At 40.4% G+C, this 19,992-nt stretch overlaps 1 protein-coding gene across 3 annotated transcripts in view; it reads left to right on the forward strand.

Moving 5' to 3' along the window:
• KIF13B (kinesin family member 13B) overlaps positions 1–19,992 on the forward strand; it is a 211,600-nt gene that overhangs the window by 73,690 nt on the left and 117,918 nt on the right. For 2 of the 3 annotated variants that reach the window (XM_044939711.2, XM_006064308.4), the window contains 6 exons: positions 2,311–2,323; positions 8,872–8,932; positions 10,808–10,900; positions 12,123–12,303; positions 16,481–16,568; positions 18,726–18,860. In XM_044939711.2, the coding sequence (XP_044795646.2) occupies positions 2,311–2,323; positions 8,872–8,932; positions 10,808–10,900; positions 12,123–12,303; positions 16,481–16,568; positions 18,726–18,860 (571 nt within the window). The remainder of the gene's footprint in view (positions 1–2,310; positions 2,324–8,871; positions 8,933–10,807; positions 10,901–12,122; positions 12,304–16,480; positions 16,569–18,725; positions 18,861–19,992) is intronic. The other variant, XM_044939710.2, reaches the window with a different exon arrangement.

The raw sequence follows: 19,992 nt of genomic DNA on the forward strand, positions 1-19,992 counted from the left end.
TACAGAGCTGTAATTACAGCTTTGGGTTTCCAGTGACTCCAGGTTATTTGAGCGTTGCTGTTTGTAGCCACCAGGAGCCATAGCTGGAAACTTAGCTCTGTAATTAATTTACTGGTTTGTTTCTCTTTTTATTATCATGTTCTGGATTCAGGTTAGTCCCACAGATTCTTCTGCTGTGTGTCATATATTGTTGAATTCCGTATTTGTCAATTGTCTTTTAGGAAGAGCTGGTTTTTGTATAAAAATATTTTACCTAAAATGGAAATATCACACTGAACATCTTATTTTTCCTCCCAGCAAAGATGGTCTGGAGTTTTTATAAATATAATGAATAAGTAAACTTACACCGGCATAAGCACCACATGGTGGCCTTTTATTGGGTAATAATTAGAGTGGAGGAAATTAATACATTGGGAAATGTTTCTGTTACCAGGAGCAGTTGTTAATGTATGAGTCACAGATTCTTAAGTCTAGGAGAAACTTGACCAGGCTGTTTTGACCAGTGTGGTGGAAGAAGAAAACATGGACTTGGGAATCGGAAGACCTACTTTCGAATCCCAGATCTGTCACTGATTATTATTGTGACTTGGACAGGGCATTTAACTCTACGGAGCCTTCAGTTTCTCATCTGTAAAACTGGAATGATAATAGCACCTTTCAAAGTTACTGTGAAGATTCAGTGAAGTAGCTTGCAGCATATTGCAAAAAAGTTCCTTTTTGGGCCAACCCAATACTTGACCTCACACAGGCATCTTATATATCCTGGTTCTGTTCTTACCTTCAACTGGGTTTATAACTGGGCCTTCTGAAATGGATGAGATTCTGCTTTGTTTATAAAGACCTACAAAAAGGTGGTAGCATATGTCAGTCACCTCTGCTGGTGTTTCCCGTCTTTTTGTTGGGAAGTTTCCCCAATATCTCTTATCCCAGACGAATTATTTTCTATTATGTGCTAGTCACATTGGCTGTTACTCCAAAATCTGTTAGACAGGCGTCACTCATTTGCTGCTTTCCTTGGCGTTTTAGTGTTCAGACCTGAAATTTTTCCATACAAATGAATATTTAATTTAAAAGGAAATCTTATGCAACAAAGGCACAAGATGTCCAGACAATTGAAAGGAAGTGTTTCTGTGCACCATTTTCTTTCAAGTTGCAGGTCTGACTTGGCTTTTTGATTCTCTGAAAGACTAGTTATTCCTCTGGTTGTGGAGTGAACATCATTGTTTTTATGAGTTAACATGGAAATGTTTAGGGCTGAAGGGGCATGTCTGTACCTTACCCTCAGGGGTGTGTGTGTGTGTGTGTGTGTGTGTGTGCATCTCTGCACAAGAGCGGGAAGAAGGACGGGAGAACAACATGGCGGCTGTGACTGTGTTAGCAGTTGGTGAGCTTGGGTGAGGGGAGCTCTTTGTGCCTTTCTTACAGCTTTTCTCTAAGGTTGTTGTTGTTGTGTAGTCTGTAAGTTGTGTCCAACATTTTTGTGATCGCATGGACTGCAGCCCACCAGGCTCCTCTGTCCATGGGATTTCCCAGGCAAGAATACTGGAGTGGGTTGCCATTCCCTTCTCCAGGGGATCATCTGCACCCAGGGATGGAACCTGAGTCTCCTGCATCTTCCACGTTGGCAGCTGGGTTCTTTACCACTGAGTCACCAGGGAAGCCCTGCTCTGAGTTTAACTACCTCAAAATTATACTGGATTAAGTTATATTCTTATTCTCTGAGGAGATGTAAGCCAGTGGCATTTTCAGAGGAAGGGAGGTTGGAGGCACCTGAGTCAGCATAGAGGAATAAGTAGTAAATGAGTAATTCGGTTAGTAGTCACTCACTGGCAAAAAATTAGTTCTTTTAACCTTTTTTTCCTTAGAACAGAACTTTTTTTGTAGAAGGTCCTCTATAGAGAGAGTAAGCTGCTGCTTTATCAGAGCAAAGGAAACTACTTGGAAGTGGAATCAGATGCTAAGAAGTAAAGAATATTTTTATATTTACAAGTCATAGACAAGGATGAGCAAAATGTAGAAGGCAGAAATATTAGGACTTTAAAAATTATCTAGTGCTCAGACAGTCTTTCTTCTACCTGAAAGATACAAGTTAGTTCTCTGTAATTAGCATTCTATCTTACAAGTTAGTAGACATTAATTATCCTTTATTTCAAGTTGCTGTTTGATTTCAAAGTTAATATTTTGTGTTCTTAATAAATATCAAATAAATATTTATTATAATTTTACCCTTCAAAAGGCATCTTCTAACTAACAAATATTTTTAAACTCTTTTCTTTCATGTCAATGATGACACCTCTTTTGGGAACTCAGAAGCCAACCAAAGGTAAGAGATTTGGTTCATTACGGGATGCTTGTTCGAGTTGTATGTGTGTATTTTTTTGTACTGGTATTTTCTTCTGAAAAATAAAAAATATTCTCTGTCACTTTTAAAATGAAAAAAATAACGCAAGCCGTCAGCCTATTCATAAATCCAAAGCCCTTTATTGGCGTAAGAAGGACTGGAGGTTTATGGAAAAGCTGTTTTTGTACTTTGACCAACTCTGGCCAGTCTCCTGGCAACTACAACACAGATTCCTTTTGTGCCCTGCTGGTCACCACAGATTGGCTGGGAACTTCTCTTTCCAAACTGCGGTCAGAACCAATACTAGGCAGACTCATCCATGGTGCTCCTGGGACAGCCGGGGACACACACTCAGGCCAACAGAAACCTGCCCTGGCCCGCAGCTTCCTCAGCGAAACGTGCTTTCATCCTAGCTTTGAGCCCAGATTCTCAAGAAACTTCGGTTCCCGTGTCTCTTAGGAATGCGGTTGTGCCAGAGTAGGGACAAGGACTATGTTTTTGTATTGATCATTTTTGGGAACTTTCCAGGAAATTTATAGTTTTATCTACCTTCTTGGAGTTTTGTTTTAGAATCTGTGGTGGAACAGTAATTCCATTTAATATTACTGTTGCTGAAGTGTGTATAGACTTGGCTATTGGGACTCTGAATGAATAAAAAAAAAGTTTAATATGGCACTGACTTCTTTATACATAACAGAACTAATTTTATCAGTTTTATCTTTTGTGTGAAAAGATGGCTGGCTTATCTTTGTTTTCTTTTTTTTCTGATGGAGCAGAGGCTGGATATTGCAGTAATGATGTGAAGAAACATTACGTGACTGTTTTAAAAATATTCATGTTTTATTTAATTCAACTCGATCTTACTGTTTAGAGAAAATGTGTTGATGTCAAAGATGTGGAAGGGCCAACACTACATTCTTAACAGTGGTTCCCTCTAAGGAGAAATATGTTTGGTGAATGGGAGACCTTTATTCTTTATGCTTCTGTGTTATTTGCCTTGCTATAATGAATGTGTGTTTCTTCTCTGTTACTTGAAAAGAAATTTTTTAAAAAAATAAGGAAAAAAATGTTTATTTAGGGGGAAAAAGGGGAGCTTGTCTGCTTTAGGAAATCCATGGCTGGAAGATACCTGTAATAATTTACAAAACAGCTGAAAGTTAAAGAGGACCATTCAGTGTTGTTAGTAAACAAGACCTTAACATTCCTAGTTCCCGCCTTTGTACCAGGCTCTGGCGCCTTCCTGTTACTGGGGAGAAGAGCTCAGCCACTCTGTGATGAAGGGCCTGGTGTGAAGCAGCGTGGGTCCTAAGTCGCTCAGTTGTGTCTGACTCTTTATGACCTTATGGACTGTAGCCCTCCAGGCTCCTCTGTCCATGGAATTCTCCAGGCAAGAATGCTGGAGTGGGTTGCCATGCCCTCCTCCAGGGGATCTTCCCAACCCAGGCATTGAACCCGTGGTTCTGAAGTCTCCTGCAGGCGGGTTCTTGACCACTAGTGCCACCTGGGAAGCCCAGGTGGGGAGCAGACATGGGCTCCAAGGCTGAGTTCAGCCGCCAGCTCCCCACATCTGTTAGCCGCTAGGCCCTTGACTTCTTTGTATCCTAGGGGCTCCTGTGTAATACTAGCTGTTGCCATTACTTCTCTACTGGAATTGAGAATAATTGTTAAAGAAATCCCTAAATTTAAAAAAGAAAAGAAAAACCTGTAGTAATAGGGAGAAGAGAGCAATGTAGAGTCTGGTCTCTTGAGAAGTGCACTCATATGGATGGTTCAAGTATGAGCTAAGCTTATAAGCAAGCAAAGACTTGGGATGGTCTCTATTTAACATTGGTAAGAGCAGAATCAATAAAAGTGATAAGAAACGAGAGCTGAAAGCTGCAGCAGAAGAAACTTAATCTGAGCTTCACATTGTATTTAATCTCACCCTGCTGACAGATGTACTTTGAAAAGCAACTCCCACCGGAAGTTTTGATCCACAGTCCTTTGGGACCATCTTCCTTCTTCTTTCTTTCCTCTCCCTATTGTTGTTCAGTTGCAAAATTGTCTCTGACTCTGTGACCCCATGGACTGCAGCATGCCAGGCTTCTCTGTCCTCTGCTGTCTCCCACAGTTGCTTGACATGAGTCGATTGAATCAGTGATGCCATCTGACCATCTCATGCTCTGTTGCCCACCTCTCCTCCTGCCCTCAGTCTTTCCCAGCATCAAGGTCTTTTCCAATGAGGCAGCTCTTCACTTCAGGTGGCCAAAGTATTGGAGCTTCAGCTTCAGCATCAGTCCTTCCAATGAATAAGTCAGGGTTGATTTCCTTTAGGAATGACAGGTTTATTGCCTTGCAGTCCAAGGGACTCTCAAGAATCTTCTCCAGCACCACAGTTCAAAAGCATCAATTCTTCGGTGCTCATTTTTCTTTATGGTCCAACTCCCACATCCATATATGACTACTGGAAAAACTATAGCTTTGACTAGATGGACCTTTGTTGGCAAAGTGATGTTTCTTTGTTGGCAAAGTGATGTCTCTGCTAAGTTTGTCATAGCTTTTCTTCCAAGGAGGAAGCATCTTTTAATTTAATGGCTGCAATCACCATCTGCAGTGATTTTGGAGCCCAAGAAAATAAAAACTGTCACTGTTTCCACTTTTTCCCCATCTTTTTGCCATGAGGTCATGGGATCGGATGCCATGATCTTAGTTTTTTTGAATGTTGAGTTTTTAAGCCAGCTTTTTCACTCTCCTCTTTCACCCTTATCAAGAAACTCTTTAGTTCCTCTTCATTTTCTGCCAGTGGGGTGGTATCATCTATATATCTGAGCTTGTTGATATTTCTCCTGACAGTCTTGATTCCCACTTGTGCTTCATCCAGCCCGGCATTTCACATGATGTACTCTACCTATACGTTAAATTAGCAGGGTGACAGTAGACAGCCTTGATGTACTCCTCTCCCTGTTGGGGAATTGCTGACATAGTGAGCCTTGACTGCTGATAGACACATGATTAGCTCTGGGGAAATGTTGAGGATTAGTAATGTACGACATAGTGATGAGGCTGGGTGGTAGTGCTGGTCTCCATGCCTCCCACCTCTCTGGGGGTGTTGTCAGATACTAAACTTCCGTAACCCTTTTTATCCTTGCTTCGGCATCACCGTCCCACCCCAGGGAACAAATGCCTGGTGTCACTGTTTTGCACAGATGTGGGTGTTCTGATCCTTCCTTGCGCTAAAGGTGTTTCTAGCCAGTCATCTAGTTGGTTGCCCCCAGGGCCGTGACCACTCATCTGACTTTCCCCTGTCATCCTCCCGGAGCTGCTCTCAGCTTTGCAGCCATCTCCTCCTGCAGTTATTTGCCCTGTGCTCTCCCCATGGTCCCCACCCAACTCTACCTGCCATCCGTCTCATTGCAGCTGTGTTTCAGGGTTTCTCAATTTCTGGTCCACATATCGGCGAGCAGTCTGACTTTCCAAAACTTGCTCTTCTTGTCTCCTTTCTTTCCCTTTTTGGCTCTTTCCCTCACTCCCGCCATCATTTTGAATTAATTTCAGGTGGAGGTGGATATAGGCATGCATACTTCATTTACCAACCTAATCTAATTTCCTTATTTAAAAAACTTAACTCTTAGATTTAGGGTCCAGACAGCCTTGTGAGTTCACATAGAAACATTCTTCTGCCAACTCCAAACTCAGATCAGGGATAGATAACATATTTAAAAATATTAAAAATCATGTCCTTGTATTCAGAAACAACATATGTCACTTCGAGGGCTTGCAGAAGGCTGGGACTGAATTAGTGTGTTTACTGGGCCTTGAGATCAGACCCAGGTCCTCTGAGGTGCAGCCCTTGCAGACTAGAGGGGACCCTGATGTGTGGTTGAGGACCTGAGAAGTTCATCCATGTGAAAACTGATTTGGGTGAGGCTCCATCATGAAAGAAGGCTTAAAAAAGGCTTTTGGCCACCAGATTATATCAAATCAGTCGCTCATTCATGTCTGACTCTTTGCAACCCCATGAATCGCAGCACGCCAAGCCTCCCTGTCCATCACCAACTCCCGGAGTTCACTGAGACTCACGTCCATCGAGTCAGTGATGCCATCCAGCCATCTCATCCTCTGTTGTCCCCTTCTCCGCCTGCCCCCAATCCCTCCCAGCATCAGAGTCTTTTCCAATGAGTCAACTCTTTGCATGAGGTGGCCAAAGTACTGGAGTTTCAGCTTTAGCATCATTCCTTCCTAAGAAATCCTAGGGCTGATCTCCTTCAGAATGGACTGGTTGGATCTCCTTGCAGTCCAAGGGACTCTCAAGAGTCTTCTCCAACACCACAGTTCAAAAGCATCAATTCTTCGGTGCTCAGCCTTCTTCATGGTCCAACTCTCACATCCATACATGACCACAGGAAAAACCATAGCCTTGACTAGACGAACCTTTGTTGGCAAAGTAATGTCTCTGCTTTTGAATATGCTATCTAGGTTGGTCATAACTTTCCTTCCAAGGAGTGAGCGTCTTTTAATTTCATGGCTGCACTCACCATCTGTAGTGATTTTGGAGCCCAGAAAAATAAAGTCTGACACTGTTTCCACTGTTTCCCCATCTATTTCCCATGAAGTGGTGGGACCGGATGCCATGATCTTCGTTTTCTGAATGTTGAGTTTTAAGCTAACTTTTTCACTCTCCACTTTCACTTTCATCAAGAGGCTTTTGAGTTCCTCTTCACTTTCTGCCATAAGGGTGGTGTCATCTGCATATCTGAGGTTATTGATATTTTTCCCGGCAATCTTGATTCCAGCTTGTGTTTCTTCCAGTCCAGCATTTCTCATGATGTACTCTGCATATAATTTAAATAAACAGGGTGACAATATACAGCCTTGACCACCACTGAGCTAATTGGGCTTCCCTGGTGGTTCAGATGGTAAAGAATCTGTCTTCAATGCAAAAGACCCGGGTTCCATCTCTGAATTGGAAAGATCCCCTGGAGAAGGGAATGGCAACCCAGTGCAGTATTCCTCCCTGGAGAATTCCATGGACAGAGGAGCCTGGTGGGCTACAGTCCATGGGGTCACAGAGTTGGACATGACTGGCCATGCACACATAGGCATACTGAGCTAATTTCTGTATAAATAGGAGGGAATAGAGACACTGGGCTTTGAAAAGACCCAGACCTGGGCTTCAGTAGCTAGGAGTGGCAGTGTAAAGGTGGCCAAAGGAAGGGGAAAGGAACAGGCAATCACGTAAACCATAAAACAAGCTCCCAATTCAGATGTGCTTGCAAACTAACTTATAAAGCCAAGAGGAAAACTGTCATCAGGAAGTGAGGCAGCACACTCAAAGTGGAAGGGTTTGAAAGGCAAACTGAAATGAATTGAAAAGGAATTACCCTTAAAACTTTTTAAAGACTAAATTATTGAACATGAAATCCAAAAAATTTTAATCAGTGAAAAATACTTAAAAGATCGCTTTAAAAAAGAGCATATTTTAGAAAGTAATAAGCATAAAAGGTCAAGGCAAAGCATTTGTGGTATCTCACAAAGTAGCATTATGTATTACCAGTATTTCCATTGTATAGTCTTCCTACTTTTTATATGTGTCAAGTATTGTACAAAAGTGGGATCATGGTCCAGACTTTTTCATGTGCTGTGCTTAGTTGCTCAGTGGTGCTTCACTCTTGGCGACCCCGTGGACTGTAATCGTGCAGGCTCCTCTGTCCATGGGATTCTCCAGGCAAGAATACTGGGGTTGGTTATCATGCCCTCCTCCAGGAGAACTTCCCAACTCAGGAATCAAACCCAGGTCTCCTGCATCCCAAGTGGATTCTTGACTGTCTGAGCCACCAGGGAAGCCCCTCCTCTATGTTCTTAAAGCTACATAGTATGTTGACTATGGGTGTGTTATAGTTTATTTAAAGAATCTGCATTTTCAGTATGCTGTGATAATCATCTTTACATTTTTTTTGTTTTCTCTGAAGAATAGTAAGACTGTAGAGAATACATAAAAACAAAAGAAAACAAAGATATCAGTAATCTTACCACACAGTAATGAACTTTATATGTGTAACTCTGTGTGTTTAATAGCCATCATATTATACATATTGCTTTGTAACCTCCTCCCTTTTCACATCGCATTGTAAAGAGTTTTTCATGTGAATTCAAGATCTATATTATGTACAGGGTGCTTTGTCTTTGTAAGACTGTCCTGTAAATAACTAACCTCCATTGTAAGACAGGGAGTTGTTTTTATTCCAGTATTATGAACCATGTTATCAGAGTTATACCATTGTTATAACATCATGAGTACGTTACAGTTTTCTTAAAAAATATTTTAATTGATGGGTTTACAGTATGGGTTTACTTCCTGTCATATGTCAATATGAATTAACCATAGGTGCACGCATGTCCCTTCCCTCTTGAGTCTCCCTCCAGCCTCCCACCCATTCCCACCCCTCTAGGTTGTTCGAGAGCCCCAGTGTGAGTTCCCTGAGTCATGCAGCACATTCCCATTGGCTACATTTTGTTTTTAACACATACTTCATTATTTTTATTTTCAACAGGTATTTGCATATGATCACTGTTTTTGGTCTATGGATGAATCTGTCAGAGACAAGTATGCAGGTAAGAGTCCAGCATCCTGTAAACTACTGATAATATAGACAGGTGTTTTAACATGTTTTCTATACAGTTTCATAGTGGTATAATTTTAGCAACTGTGCAGCGACCTTCCTGCAGTCTTTGCTGTTAGAGTGCTTACCTAATTGGGAAATGGGAGATTACAGCGCGCTGCTGGTGATGTAAGATGGTAAAGGCAGATGAGCGGGGTTCACCGTCGAGGTTTTCTTAAACGAATGCCGGGCCGCACGTGGGACCATAGCATGCAGTAGCCACGTCGCTTCCCTTAGATGTTGGTGATGTGGTCAAGAGAGGCAGCTTGGTGAAATGAAAGAACTCTAGCCGAGAAGGAAAGGAAACCCTGAGTTTAATCCAAGCTCCAGTCCTGATTGTCTCTTTGAATAAATCACTTAGGCTTTCAGTGTTCCTATTTCCTCTTTAGTGGAGAGGAATATGCCATATTCTCTCTAAATTTGTTCTGGGATTCTGTTCTTTTATTCTCCTCAGTGATGACTGTCTCAGGCCCCTTTTCACTACAAGTTTAAGACTATAGCGACTGCCAAATTTAATAAAAAAAAAAAAATCTAAACAAGACTACAGTGGCAGCCTTGTATTTTCTTTATTCCTGATTGCTTGTGACACCTGTTTTCTAAGAAATCTTTTAAATATTGAATGTCTGTTGACCTTTATCATGAGAAACAGTTCATTCTACAGCTGTTTCAAAAAATTGAGGTTAATTTGGGCTGGCTGGGCCCTTTGATGAGTTTAAGGATTGCTTCAGGGAATTCCCTGGTACGCCAGTGGTTAGGATTCCATACTTTCACTGTTGAAGGCCTTGGTTTGATTGCGGATCACTATGATCCCACACGGAGAAGGCAATGGCACCCCACTCCAGTACTCTTGCCTGGAAAATCCCGTGGACAGAGGAGCCTGGTGGGCTGCAGTCCATGGGCTCGCTAGAAGTCCGACACGACTGAGCGACTTCACTTTCACTTTTCACTTTCATGCATTGGAGAAGGAAATGGCAACCCACTCCAGTGTTCTTGCCTGGAGAATCCCAGGGACAGGGAAGCCTGGTGGGCTGCCGTCTATGGGGTTGCACAGAGTCGGACACAACTGAAGCGACTTAGCAGCAGCATGATCCCACAAGCCATGCGGCATGGCCCGGGAAAAAAACAAGGATTGCTTCAGTATCGGAATTGTGGTGATGCACTAACCTGGTAAATTAATTAGGAAATGAGGCATAATGGAATGCTATTTATAGCGTGCAAAATATAACAAACATAACAGCATCCAGTTCTTCCATATTATTTTCAAGACTCAAAGAAGTTAAATAATTTGTCAAGGTCACTTGATTATTGACACATTTAATTTAGCCTGTGAAGATGATCTGACCATACTCTCTATGTTCTTGATTGAAAGCTACAGAAAACGTCCCAGACCTTCCTGTCTCTCCCAGCTGATCTGTAATTAAACATTATCATTGAGGGAAAAGGAGAGGGAATTTGATACATATCATTGTTTTGAACTTCAGCACACACTCAGTAGAAGCATTGGCTGAGTGGTCCATAGTTGAATTCAGGTCCACCCAGGTCCCAAGCATATATATCAGATTCTTTATAAAATAGAAGTTCATTGGTCTATTTTTTTGGCCAGTGTTTATTCAAGTTTATATCATCAGGAACTTTTCACTCATTTTCTGTCATATGCTAACTACAAATGACCTGCTTCCAAAGAAGCATTCATCAAGTTTAAAAATCTTGTTTGGTAGATAAACAAGCTGAAAAAAAAGATGCATTTTTGAGGGTTTTGTTTATTTTTAATTGTTCATATGTGGTTTTGGCTTAAAGCATCTGTTTTCTCTGTGTTTTTCTCTTTCAGGTCAAGATGATGTTTTCAAGTGCCTTGGTGAGAATATCCTGCAGAATGCTTTTGATGGCTACAATGCATGTATCTTTGCCTATGGACAGACTGGTAATTGTTACATAATCTATGTTTTTTTTTTAAGCTTTAACAATCCTAACAAAGAAAATACCAAAAAGAATACCTGTCGCTAGCATCTTAGCAGTTACGATTGATAAAGGAGTGCTTTGACTTTTGTACCTTTGTGGCCAACAAGAAAGGAAGGGGACAGTTAGGGAGTTTGGGATGGACATACGCACACTGCTGTGTTTAAAATGAATAACCAGCAAGAACCTACTGTGTGGCACAGGGAACTCTGCTCAATGATATGTGGCAGCCTGGATGGGAGAGGAGTTTGGGGAAGAATGGATACATGTGTATGTATGGCTGAGTCGCTTTGCTGTTCCCCTGAAACCATCAGCATTGTTAACAGGCCATATACCTCAATACAAAAAAAAAAACAAACCTTTTTTTTAATTAAAATAACAAAGTGAAGGAGTCTTTTTTATCTGAAGAAGGAAATGGCAACCCACTCCAGTATTCCTGCCTGGAGAATCCCTTGGACAGAGGAGCCCGGTGGGCTGCAGTTCATGGTGTCGCAGAGTTGGACACGACTGAGTGACACACACACAGGATTTTATCAGGATTTATTGTATAGCTTGTCCAGTTGAAAATTGTTCTTCAAGAGAAACATGCCTGTGATATATTCAAGACATAAAATTCTTTTTAGGACTATGAGTGATTTAATTTTTTCCTTTCTGTTTTCTTAGGTTTTGTAAACGTTCTCTAATGAATATATATTTTTGGTGCAATGGAAAAAATAAATTTGTACTAGAAAAAAAATGACTCTGATTTCTATGCTGTTGCCAGAGGGTAGTGGTAGAGAGTTAATGTGCTCTGGGGCCTGCAGAGACGGCATGTATGTTTTTTGTGCTATGATTAGTGGTTGGGAGCAAGCACATAGCATTCATCATATGCATCTTTCTAGTTCAGTTTTAGAGAGCTATTCAGACCTCACAATTTTTCAGTCATTTTAGGTAATTTTTTTTTTTTTTAAGTATAAGGGTGGCTAAAGAAGGTTTTTGTTTTTCTTCCTAAAGAATGTGTAGCAGTGACTTTTACATGTACAAATAGGAAAGCCAGTCTGCTTATGAGTGTCATCATGGTATTTGCGTATATTCCTTATTTTGGGCATTTTGCTAAGTGCTAGGGTTTTATTATGAGCAATGGAAAGAGGGCTGTGTATTTAAACTTCTCATGGAGACAGTAATAACTATGATTTCCACTTTTTTAGGATCTGGAAAATCTTACACCATGATGGGCACGGCTGACCAACCTGGATTAATCCCAAGACTCTGCAGTGGGCTCTTTGAGCGAACCCAGAAAGAAGAAAATGAAGAGCAGAGTTTTAAAGTAGAAGTGTCCTACATGGAAATTTATAATGAAAAAGTTCGAGACCTTCTTGATCCCAAAGGGTAAATGACTTTGAGGTTTGAATGTTATGATATTAGAGACTAAAGCAGACTTCGTGAATTGGCTTAAGTGAAATGTTTTATATTGAACTTTGGTAGAGAGTTATTTATCTAGTTCCTGTCTTTGGGATTTGTTTTTAATTTTATTAAGCGGCTTTCTGCAGCCAGTTCTGGGCTTTTGAACTTGGGCTCAGTTGGGCTGGGAAGCGTGGTTGAGCAGCATGTGTTTGGGCTGTATACCGCCTCTCTCAGATATATTCAAAACCACAAAGAAAAAATACGTAATGATAGTTAACTTACTGCGTATCAGGATAACGGGTATCCTTCATCAAGTAGGGTGTTTCTTTGTTTTAAAACAAGAAGTTTTGGATGGAATTCATCCATTTGTTTGCAGGCTGTGAAGTGAGGGAGAGGCATAATCAGAAATAGTGAAACCTGGACTTTTAGAGGGTTCGTTTTAATGATTCTCCGAAGAAGAGACTGTCCCATTTCATGGCCTAGACTTTGGTTTTTTCCTTATGTATTTAAATTGATTTTATTTAATACAACAGCGCTAACCTCATAGCCCTAATATTTTGATTTGACCCTCATTATTTTTGTGGCATAGACTTTGAAAGAAGTGGCTTCAAAGTGTTAGAAAGCCTTCAAAAATGATGGCTTCACTCTGCAGTCATAACTGAAGCTAATGAGGAAGATAAGTGGGTATCTGAGGAAATTTGCTCATTGCACAGAGTTCTCAGAGTTCACATTTTCAGGAAGTGCAACAATGGAGAGAAAGAAACAGATACTAACCGCAGCTTGTGGCTTATTGCTGTAAGAACAGTATTGGGGAGGTCAGAGAGCCACGTGAGCTGAGGCTTACAGAAAGTGTGGAGGATGCCTAGGGCACATCTAGTTATGTTTGGGTGAAAAAGATGATCAAGGAAAGCTGGTCTTAGAAGCAGTGAAGTCAGTGGCCCTCCATCAGGAGAAAACCAAACTGATCAACTCCTCACAGGCCTCTTGATTTCTTTAACAAAGATAACCATCTGCAGGCCTTTCTGAATGAGACTGAATTGGTACTTAGTGTTTCTTTTTTTTTTTTTTGGCTCCACCACGTGGCTTGTGGGATCTTAGTTTCTCAGCCAGATATATAATAGAACCTTGGCCCCTGCACTGCCACGGAATCCTTGGCACTTAGTGTTTCTATTCAAAACCTTACATGCATAACATTTATTGAGCAACCCCTGGATGCCAGGCACCTTGCAGTCATAGATGAAGAGCTCACAGTGGACAGAATGGGAGTTTTTCTTTATTTTTCAGACTTTAAACTTTTTGTTTTGTATTGGGGTATAGCCGATTAACAACACTGTGGTAGTTTCAGGTGAACAGTGAAGGGACTCAGCCGTATACATGCATCCATTCTCCCCCAAACCCCGCTCCCATCAGGCTGCCACATGACACTGAGCAGAGTTCCATATTCTACACAGTAGGTCCTTGTTGGTTATCCATTTTGAATATAGCAGTGTGTGCATGACCTTCCCAAAGCCCCTAGTGATCCCTTCCCCCCCAGCAACCGGAAGTACGTTTTCTAAGTCTGTGAGTGTCTTTCTGTTTTGTAAGTTCATTTGTAAAATTTCTTTTTAGATTCCACATGCAAGGGATGTCATATATTTCTCCTTCTCTGTCTGACTTATTTTCATTCAGTAGGACACTCTCTTGGTCCATCCATGTTTGTGCAAATGGCATTGTTTCATTCTTTTTAATGACTGAGTAGTATTTCATTGTATATATGCCCCACGTCTTCTTTATCCAGTCAGATTGGGAGTTTTGGAAACAAAAAGTTATGAAATCAATGCAGTAATGCTTTTGCATTGTAAAGGAGGCTTACACAAAATAGGTGAGAGCAAAGAGGGACTGACCAACTGTCTTTGCCCAGGAGAGAAGGGACGATTTCACTGGGATTGCTTGATGAATTTTGTGCTGAGTAGGAGTTTGTTACTGAGAAGCTGGGTGAGAACAATTCAGGCATAGAGGACAACTGTGCCCGAGTGTGGAGGCGTGGAGAAGTCGAGGATTTGAAAAGGGACCCAGCTGTTCAGTGGACTGGAGGACAGATGTACAGATGTCAAAACAGGAAACCAGAGTCCAGAGGGAGGAAGACCATGGCCTGGGTACCCACATTTGCTAAATATCGTGCCCCATACTTTTTCTGTTCTGCCTTCAGTACTTTTTCTTGCACCTTCATCTCTGAAGAGCATCACTTTCCTTGAGCCCCTAGACCTACTCTTCCTAGAAATTCTTAGCTGACTTCATTCTCATGTTTTATACTCCACAGTGCTTGTGTGAGTAGCTTGAACTTTGCGTGCATGCATGCTTAGTCGCGTCTAACTCTTTTGCAGTCCCATGGACTGTGTCCCACCAGGCCCCTCTTCCATGGCATTTCCCAGGCAAGAATACTGGAGTGGGTTGCCATTTTCCTATGCTAGGAAACCTTCCCAACCCAGGGATCAAACTCCAGTCTCCTGCATCTCCTGCATTGGCAGGTGGATTCTTTACCACTGAGCCACCTAAGCCCTAACTTGAGCTTCACTATCTATGATTTGCTAAGCCTTTAATAATATCTTATATGTTTGTCTTGTATATAGTTTAGTAATTAACTGCATGGGCTTTGGAATCACCTGGCGCTGGATTTCGGTCTTCTACTTGTTACCTACTGAGCAAGTTCCTTATGCTTTCTAGACCTCATTTGTCCAGAAGGGGTGATAACATTACATAATATCTCAGAGGGCTGTCATGAAAGATAGACTGAGATCTTAGAATATTTACTGGCTCATAGTAAGTGCTCAGTAAGGGTTAGTTGTGGTTGTTTCCTTCATGAGTTTCTTGAGAATTTCTGTAGTGTTTCTGAAGAGCCAAAGTGAGTGAATTAAAAGCTCTATGATTCCTTTTCAATGAAGGATTGTTTGAGACCTCGTTACTTTATTCAAGTACTGATTTTATTAATTCACCATGTACTATGTGTAGTAATGTAGTTATATTTTACTCAAGAGATAATGCAGTATGCACTATCTTTAAGAAATTGGGGAAAATGAAAGGAAAAAAGTTGTAATAGAATATGTATCCAGAGATCAGAACTAAGTTGAATACTCTTTATGCACTTTTATATACAGTTTTATAGTAGTAAGTTTTGGTGATTGATCCTAGGATACTATAGATTCTAAATCATTAGAAAATAATGAGTTACATAGAACAAGACTCATTTCTAATCTTACCATCAATATTCTTTTTAAAAGTTGCAGTGTTTAGGGAATTCCCTGGTGGTCAAGTGGTTAGAACTTGGCACTTTCAGTGTTGGGGCCTAGGTTCAGTCCCTGGTTGGGGAGCTAAGATCACAAAAGATGCATGGTACAGCCAAAAAAAAAAAGAAAAAGAAATGTTTATACTTTGTGAAGAGCTTTTTTCACATAGAGTTAGTCAGTAACATATATCCTTATTATTTTTTGGTTGATATCATTAAGTATGCTGTAAACTGTAGGGTTTTGGCAGGTTCCCTTTACTGGTTTTATTAGTTCCTTGTTTGTAAGAGGTTTATTTATTTATTGTTTAACTCATGAGTATTTAATTTTACTGAATCATTTTTCAGTTTATTGAAATCATTTATGGAAATGATATTTTTGTTTCCTCTTTAGTCTTATCATTTTGATAAAAGACATGAGTCTTTTCTCAATATTAAAACCACCTCGCAGCCCCGGGCAGTCCAGTTTTATGTTTTTGACTCGCTGTTAGATTCCGCCCGCTGTCTCTGTCTTTGTCTGTCTGTGTTTGTCTTTATTCACGATTGAGACTGGTCTGTCGCTTTCTTTCTGGCGCAGTTTACATTTATCTAGTTTTCTGCTCTATGTGCCGCATTCTGTGATGTGACAAGCAGATTGTTTGTATTTATTCAACTCTGCATTCTTTGTGGTAGTGGACATCCCACAGTGTACCCTTTTGAATTATGTGATATTTTACTCCATTATGAAGTTTTTCTTACCAGTCAAGAATCTTAAGTTTTGGTTTAAATTCTTCTGGGATCAAGTCTGTTCTGTTTATTTGGGATCTTTATTGAATTCAGTCTGTATTTTTATGGAGCCGTGGTTGAGTCCTTTCCTAAACAGGTTATTGTTTGAAAATCGTTTCTTTTGTTTTTAACGAGCAGAAGCCGTCAGACATTAAAAGTCAGAGAACACAGTGTGTTGGGACCCTATGTGGATGGACTGTCTAAACTGGCTGTCACAAGCTACAAGGTAACAGCATCCTTTATGTCAACTACTGAGATTCACGGTAGCAAATTTTGTTGTTGCTGAATTTGTGATCTTTTTTTTTTTTGCAATTGAAAAAGTTATAGCATCACTTTAATAAGTCAACTTTTTTACAAAGCTCTTTATTAAAAAGCTATATATGGTTATTAAGTCAGTTTAATTTTGAGAGAAGGTATACATGTTTGCAAGGCATACCTATTCATCTATTGTGAGACATTTTTTCCATATTTTATGAGCTCTGAAACTGATATTCCTTATGGTTGTATCTTAAAATGATAAATAGCAGAATTTTTTTCTTCCATAGTAATACATAAAATAATGATGTTGCTTATGATTTTGGTGATTTAATGAAATTAAATATGAGTTGAGTAGTTGGCATTCAAAGCCTGTTTCTAATTTAGAGAATCTCTCAATGGCCTTTAGTTACTAGTTCTCTTCATTTTCAGACGTCACAGTTATGCTTTGTGTGAATCTGTTAGCCTTCCCTCTTTGGGGAAACGGGGGTGGCGTGAGCCATGATGTAATATACATTGAATTAAAAGTTAGAGACTTTTGATTTGGTGACAGTCCTCTCATGTGACTCCTGTATGACTCTGGAACGTTTACTCCATCTCACCAAGCCTCTCTGTCCTAATTTTTAGAATGGAAATTAGTTTTATTGTCTTGACTATCTTTTGAAGTAGATTCAGGAGTTCCTTTGTTCATGGATCAAATTCTGTCATTCAGTCAATGATACTTCATTTAGTAAACATTTATTGAACACCTCGTGTGCCAGACATTGTGCTGAAGAAATAAAAAATGAATGAGGTCCATTCCCTCAAGATGCTTACAGATGTTTTAAAGGTATTATAAAAAAACATGATTTTAAGTGCAGTGAGAAATGCGTGTTTCAGATTCATGGTAGTTTGAATGTGGAGTTCCTAACTTAAATGGATATGTAGATATCTGGGGAGGTTAGTATCCAGGAAGGCTTTGGAAGAGATCAGATGAGTTGATGCATGTGAAAAGTCTTCAAAAACTCTAGGGTATCATATAAATGTTAGGTATTATTAGAAATTTACCTATTAGGTAAATTTTTGTCTCATTCGCACATATGGCCAGACTGAGTTGCCGCGGCCTCTGAGCAGTGCAGTCCCTTATCCACTGCAGTGTGCTGCCCTAGAGATGGGGTTCCTTTACGGGAAAGTACAGGAGACTGGATAAAAGGAGGCACTTAGTGGACTCTCACAAGTGTATCTTTCTTGTTTCTCATTGAATCCCTGGAAGGTAGATGATGTAGCTCTCTTGTTACTTGTGTGCTTGCTAAGTCACTCAGTCGTGTCGGACTCTTTGTGACGCTATGGACTGTAGCCCGCCAGTCTCCTCTGTCCATGGGATCCTCCAGGCAAGAATTCTGGAGTGGGTTGCCATTTCCTTCTCCAGGGGATATCTTTGCCTGAGGGGTCAAACCCACATCTCTTAAGTCTCCTGCATTGGCAGGCAGGTTATTTACCACTAGTGAATTGTAATGAAACTAAGTTTCAGATTGCTTAAATAAATTTTTTAGAACCTTTAACATTTTTTAAAAAATGAAGATCCCATGATCTTTCGAGTGTATTATACTGTCTCTGTTTTAGCTATAATGGTAAAGAAGTTTAGTAAATCCATGCAGAAAATGAGTCTTGTTCTCATTTTTAAAAACAGGTCTGGTAAGATATGCACTAATTTAGTGATCCAGTGCTATGCCTGCAGGGAGGGGCTACAAATTATTTTTGTTTTCTGTTTAGTCATACAGTCTAATTTGATTTAATAACTTGTATTGCTATAACTAAATAAGCTAAAGCTTTTCTAATTTCTAGGTGAGATGAGGACTGGCAAGGCATGTTTGTCCATCTTGTGGGACTTTGACATGCAGCTTCTACTCTTTTCTGACTCTTACTCAGAGCTGACACTTTATTCTACACCTACAGTAAATGTATTTTCTTTGTGTTTTCAGAGATAGTATTGGTTCTTGTACTCTATGGGGCTTCATGTTCATTGGAAAACAGAATATAAACTCTAGCTGTGGTCGACTAAGCAGTGAAAATTGAAATGCATTTCGTAGCATAGCAGAGTTTTCATGTTAGATAATAAGATGTGAGTCTGTGACTTGTTTCCACGTAGGATATCGAGTCTTTGATGTCTGAGGGTAACAAATCCCGTACAGTTGCTGCAACCAACATGAATGAGGAGAGCAGCCGATCACACGCGGTGTTCAAAATCACCCTCACACACACTTTATACGACGTGAAGTCTGGGGTAAGTATTCGGATGCATGACTTCTTTTTTTTTTTTTTTTCCAATTTCTAAAGTGAATCATGGTTTATCTTATTCCTTCTGGTGTTAGATGACTTAAAGTTGTAACCAGACATGTGTATCAGTTAGGACTCAGGACAAGAAATAGAAGCCGCTCTAGGTAAGCAGAAAGGATTGAATGGAGGGAATTGGATAATGACACAGGTGTTGATGTACCTTCTGAGAAGTGGTTTCTGGACTCAGTCTCTAGAAATAATCTCCAGAACAGCACAGATCTCTCCAGTGAGGATAGTACTACTCTGTGGCCACCCCTAGACCTGTGAGTTCCAGGCACATCCCAGGGCTGTGACCCAAGATACAGGAGTCAGGGAGGCTGCCCTCTTAGAGCCCTGGAAGTTGGAGAATGTGAGCTGGGACACTCTTTGGAAAACTCATATACCCATGCTCCTGCTTGCCCGCAGAAAAAGCCAGAATGGGCTTGACCTCTACTGTGTTTCTGCTTTTTAAATTTGAAGCAAGAGTATCTGATTGACAGAGTCTAAATCACATCCTGAACACTGGCTGCAAGGGAGTCTGAGAAATGTAGGTTTTAGCTCTCTACTCTCTTCACCCGAAGGAAGTTGGAACAGAAGCTTTACCAACTGATGGCCTATGGTCTCTGCCGCAGCATTTTTTGGACTTTAAACTCTGATGGCAGATTGTGTAAGCTAATAACACCCTAGTTGATTTAGTGAGGTTTCCTTTGAAGTGTTACCTTATGCTAAAAAGCTGAGTGTTAGAAGGAGAACTTGTACCCTAAGATTCTAGATTCATAGAATCATTTTTGAGCATTTGGTCTTGAAACTTATGAAGATAAACAGAATCAGAGATATATATGCTTCTACCACACTGAAAACTTCTGTGTTGACTCATACATTTGTGTTTTCCTTCTTTGTATGTGAATTTTTGCATATTTTATTATTACCCTGCAGTGAATCAGTTTCAAGTACCAGAAGCTAAAATGATCACCCTGGCAAAGTGCTATATTTTGGCCAGATTTTCATTTGCTGAGAGCATAGTTTTCTTTTACCATCACAGCAAGATCAGTGTAATGACAGAAAGTTCTTTGTTTTCTACTTCCTTTTCAGCATAAAAC

This window comes from Bubalus bubalis, chromosome 3 (genome assembly GCF_019923935.1).
Source record: "Bubalus bubalis isolate 160015118507 breed Murrah chromosome 3, NDDB_SH_1, whole genome shotgun sequence".
Classification (NCBI taxonomy): domain Eukaryota; kingdom Metazoa; phylum Chordata; class Mammalia; order Artiodactyla; family Bovidae; genus Bubalus; species Bubalus bubalis.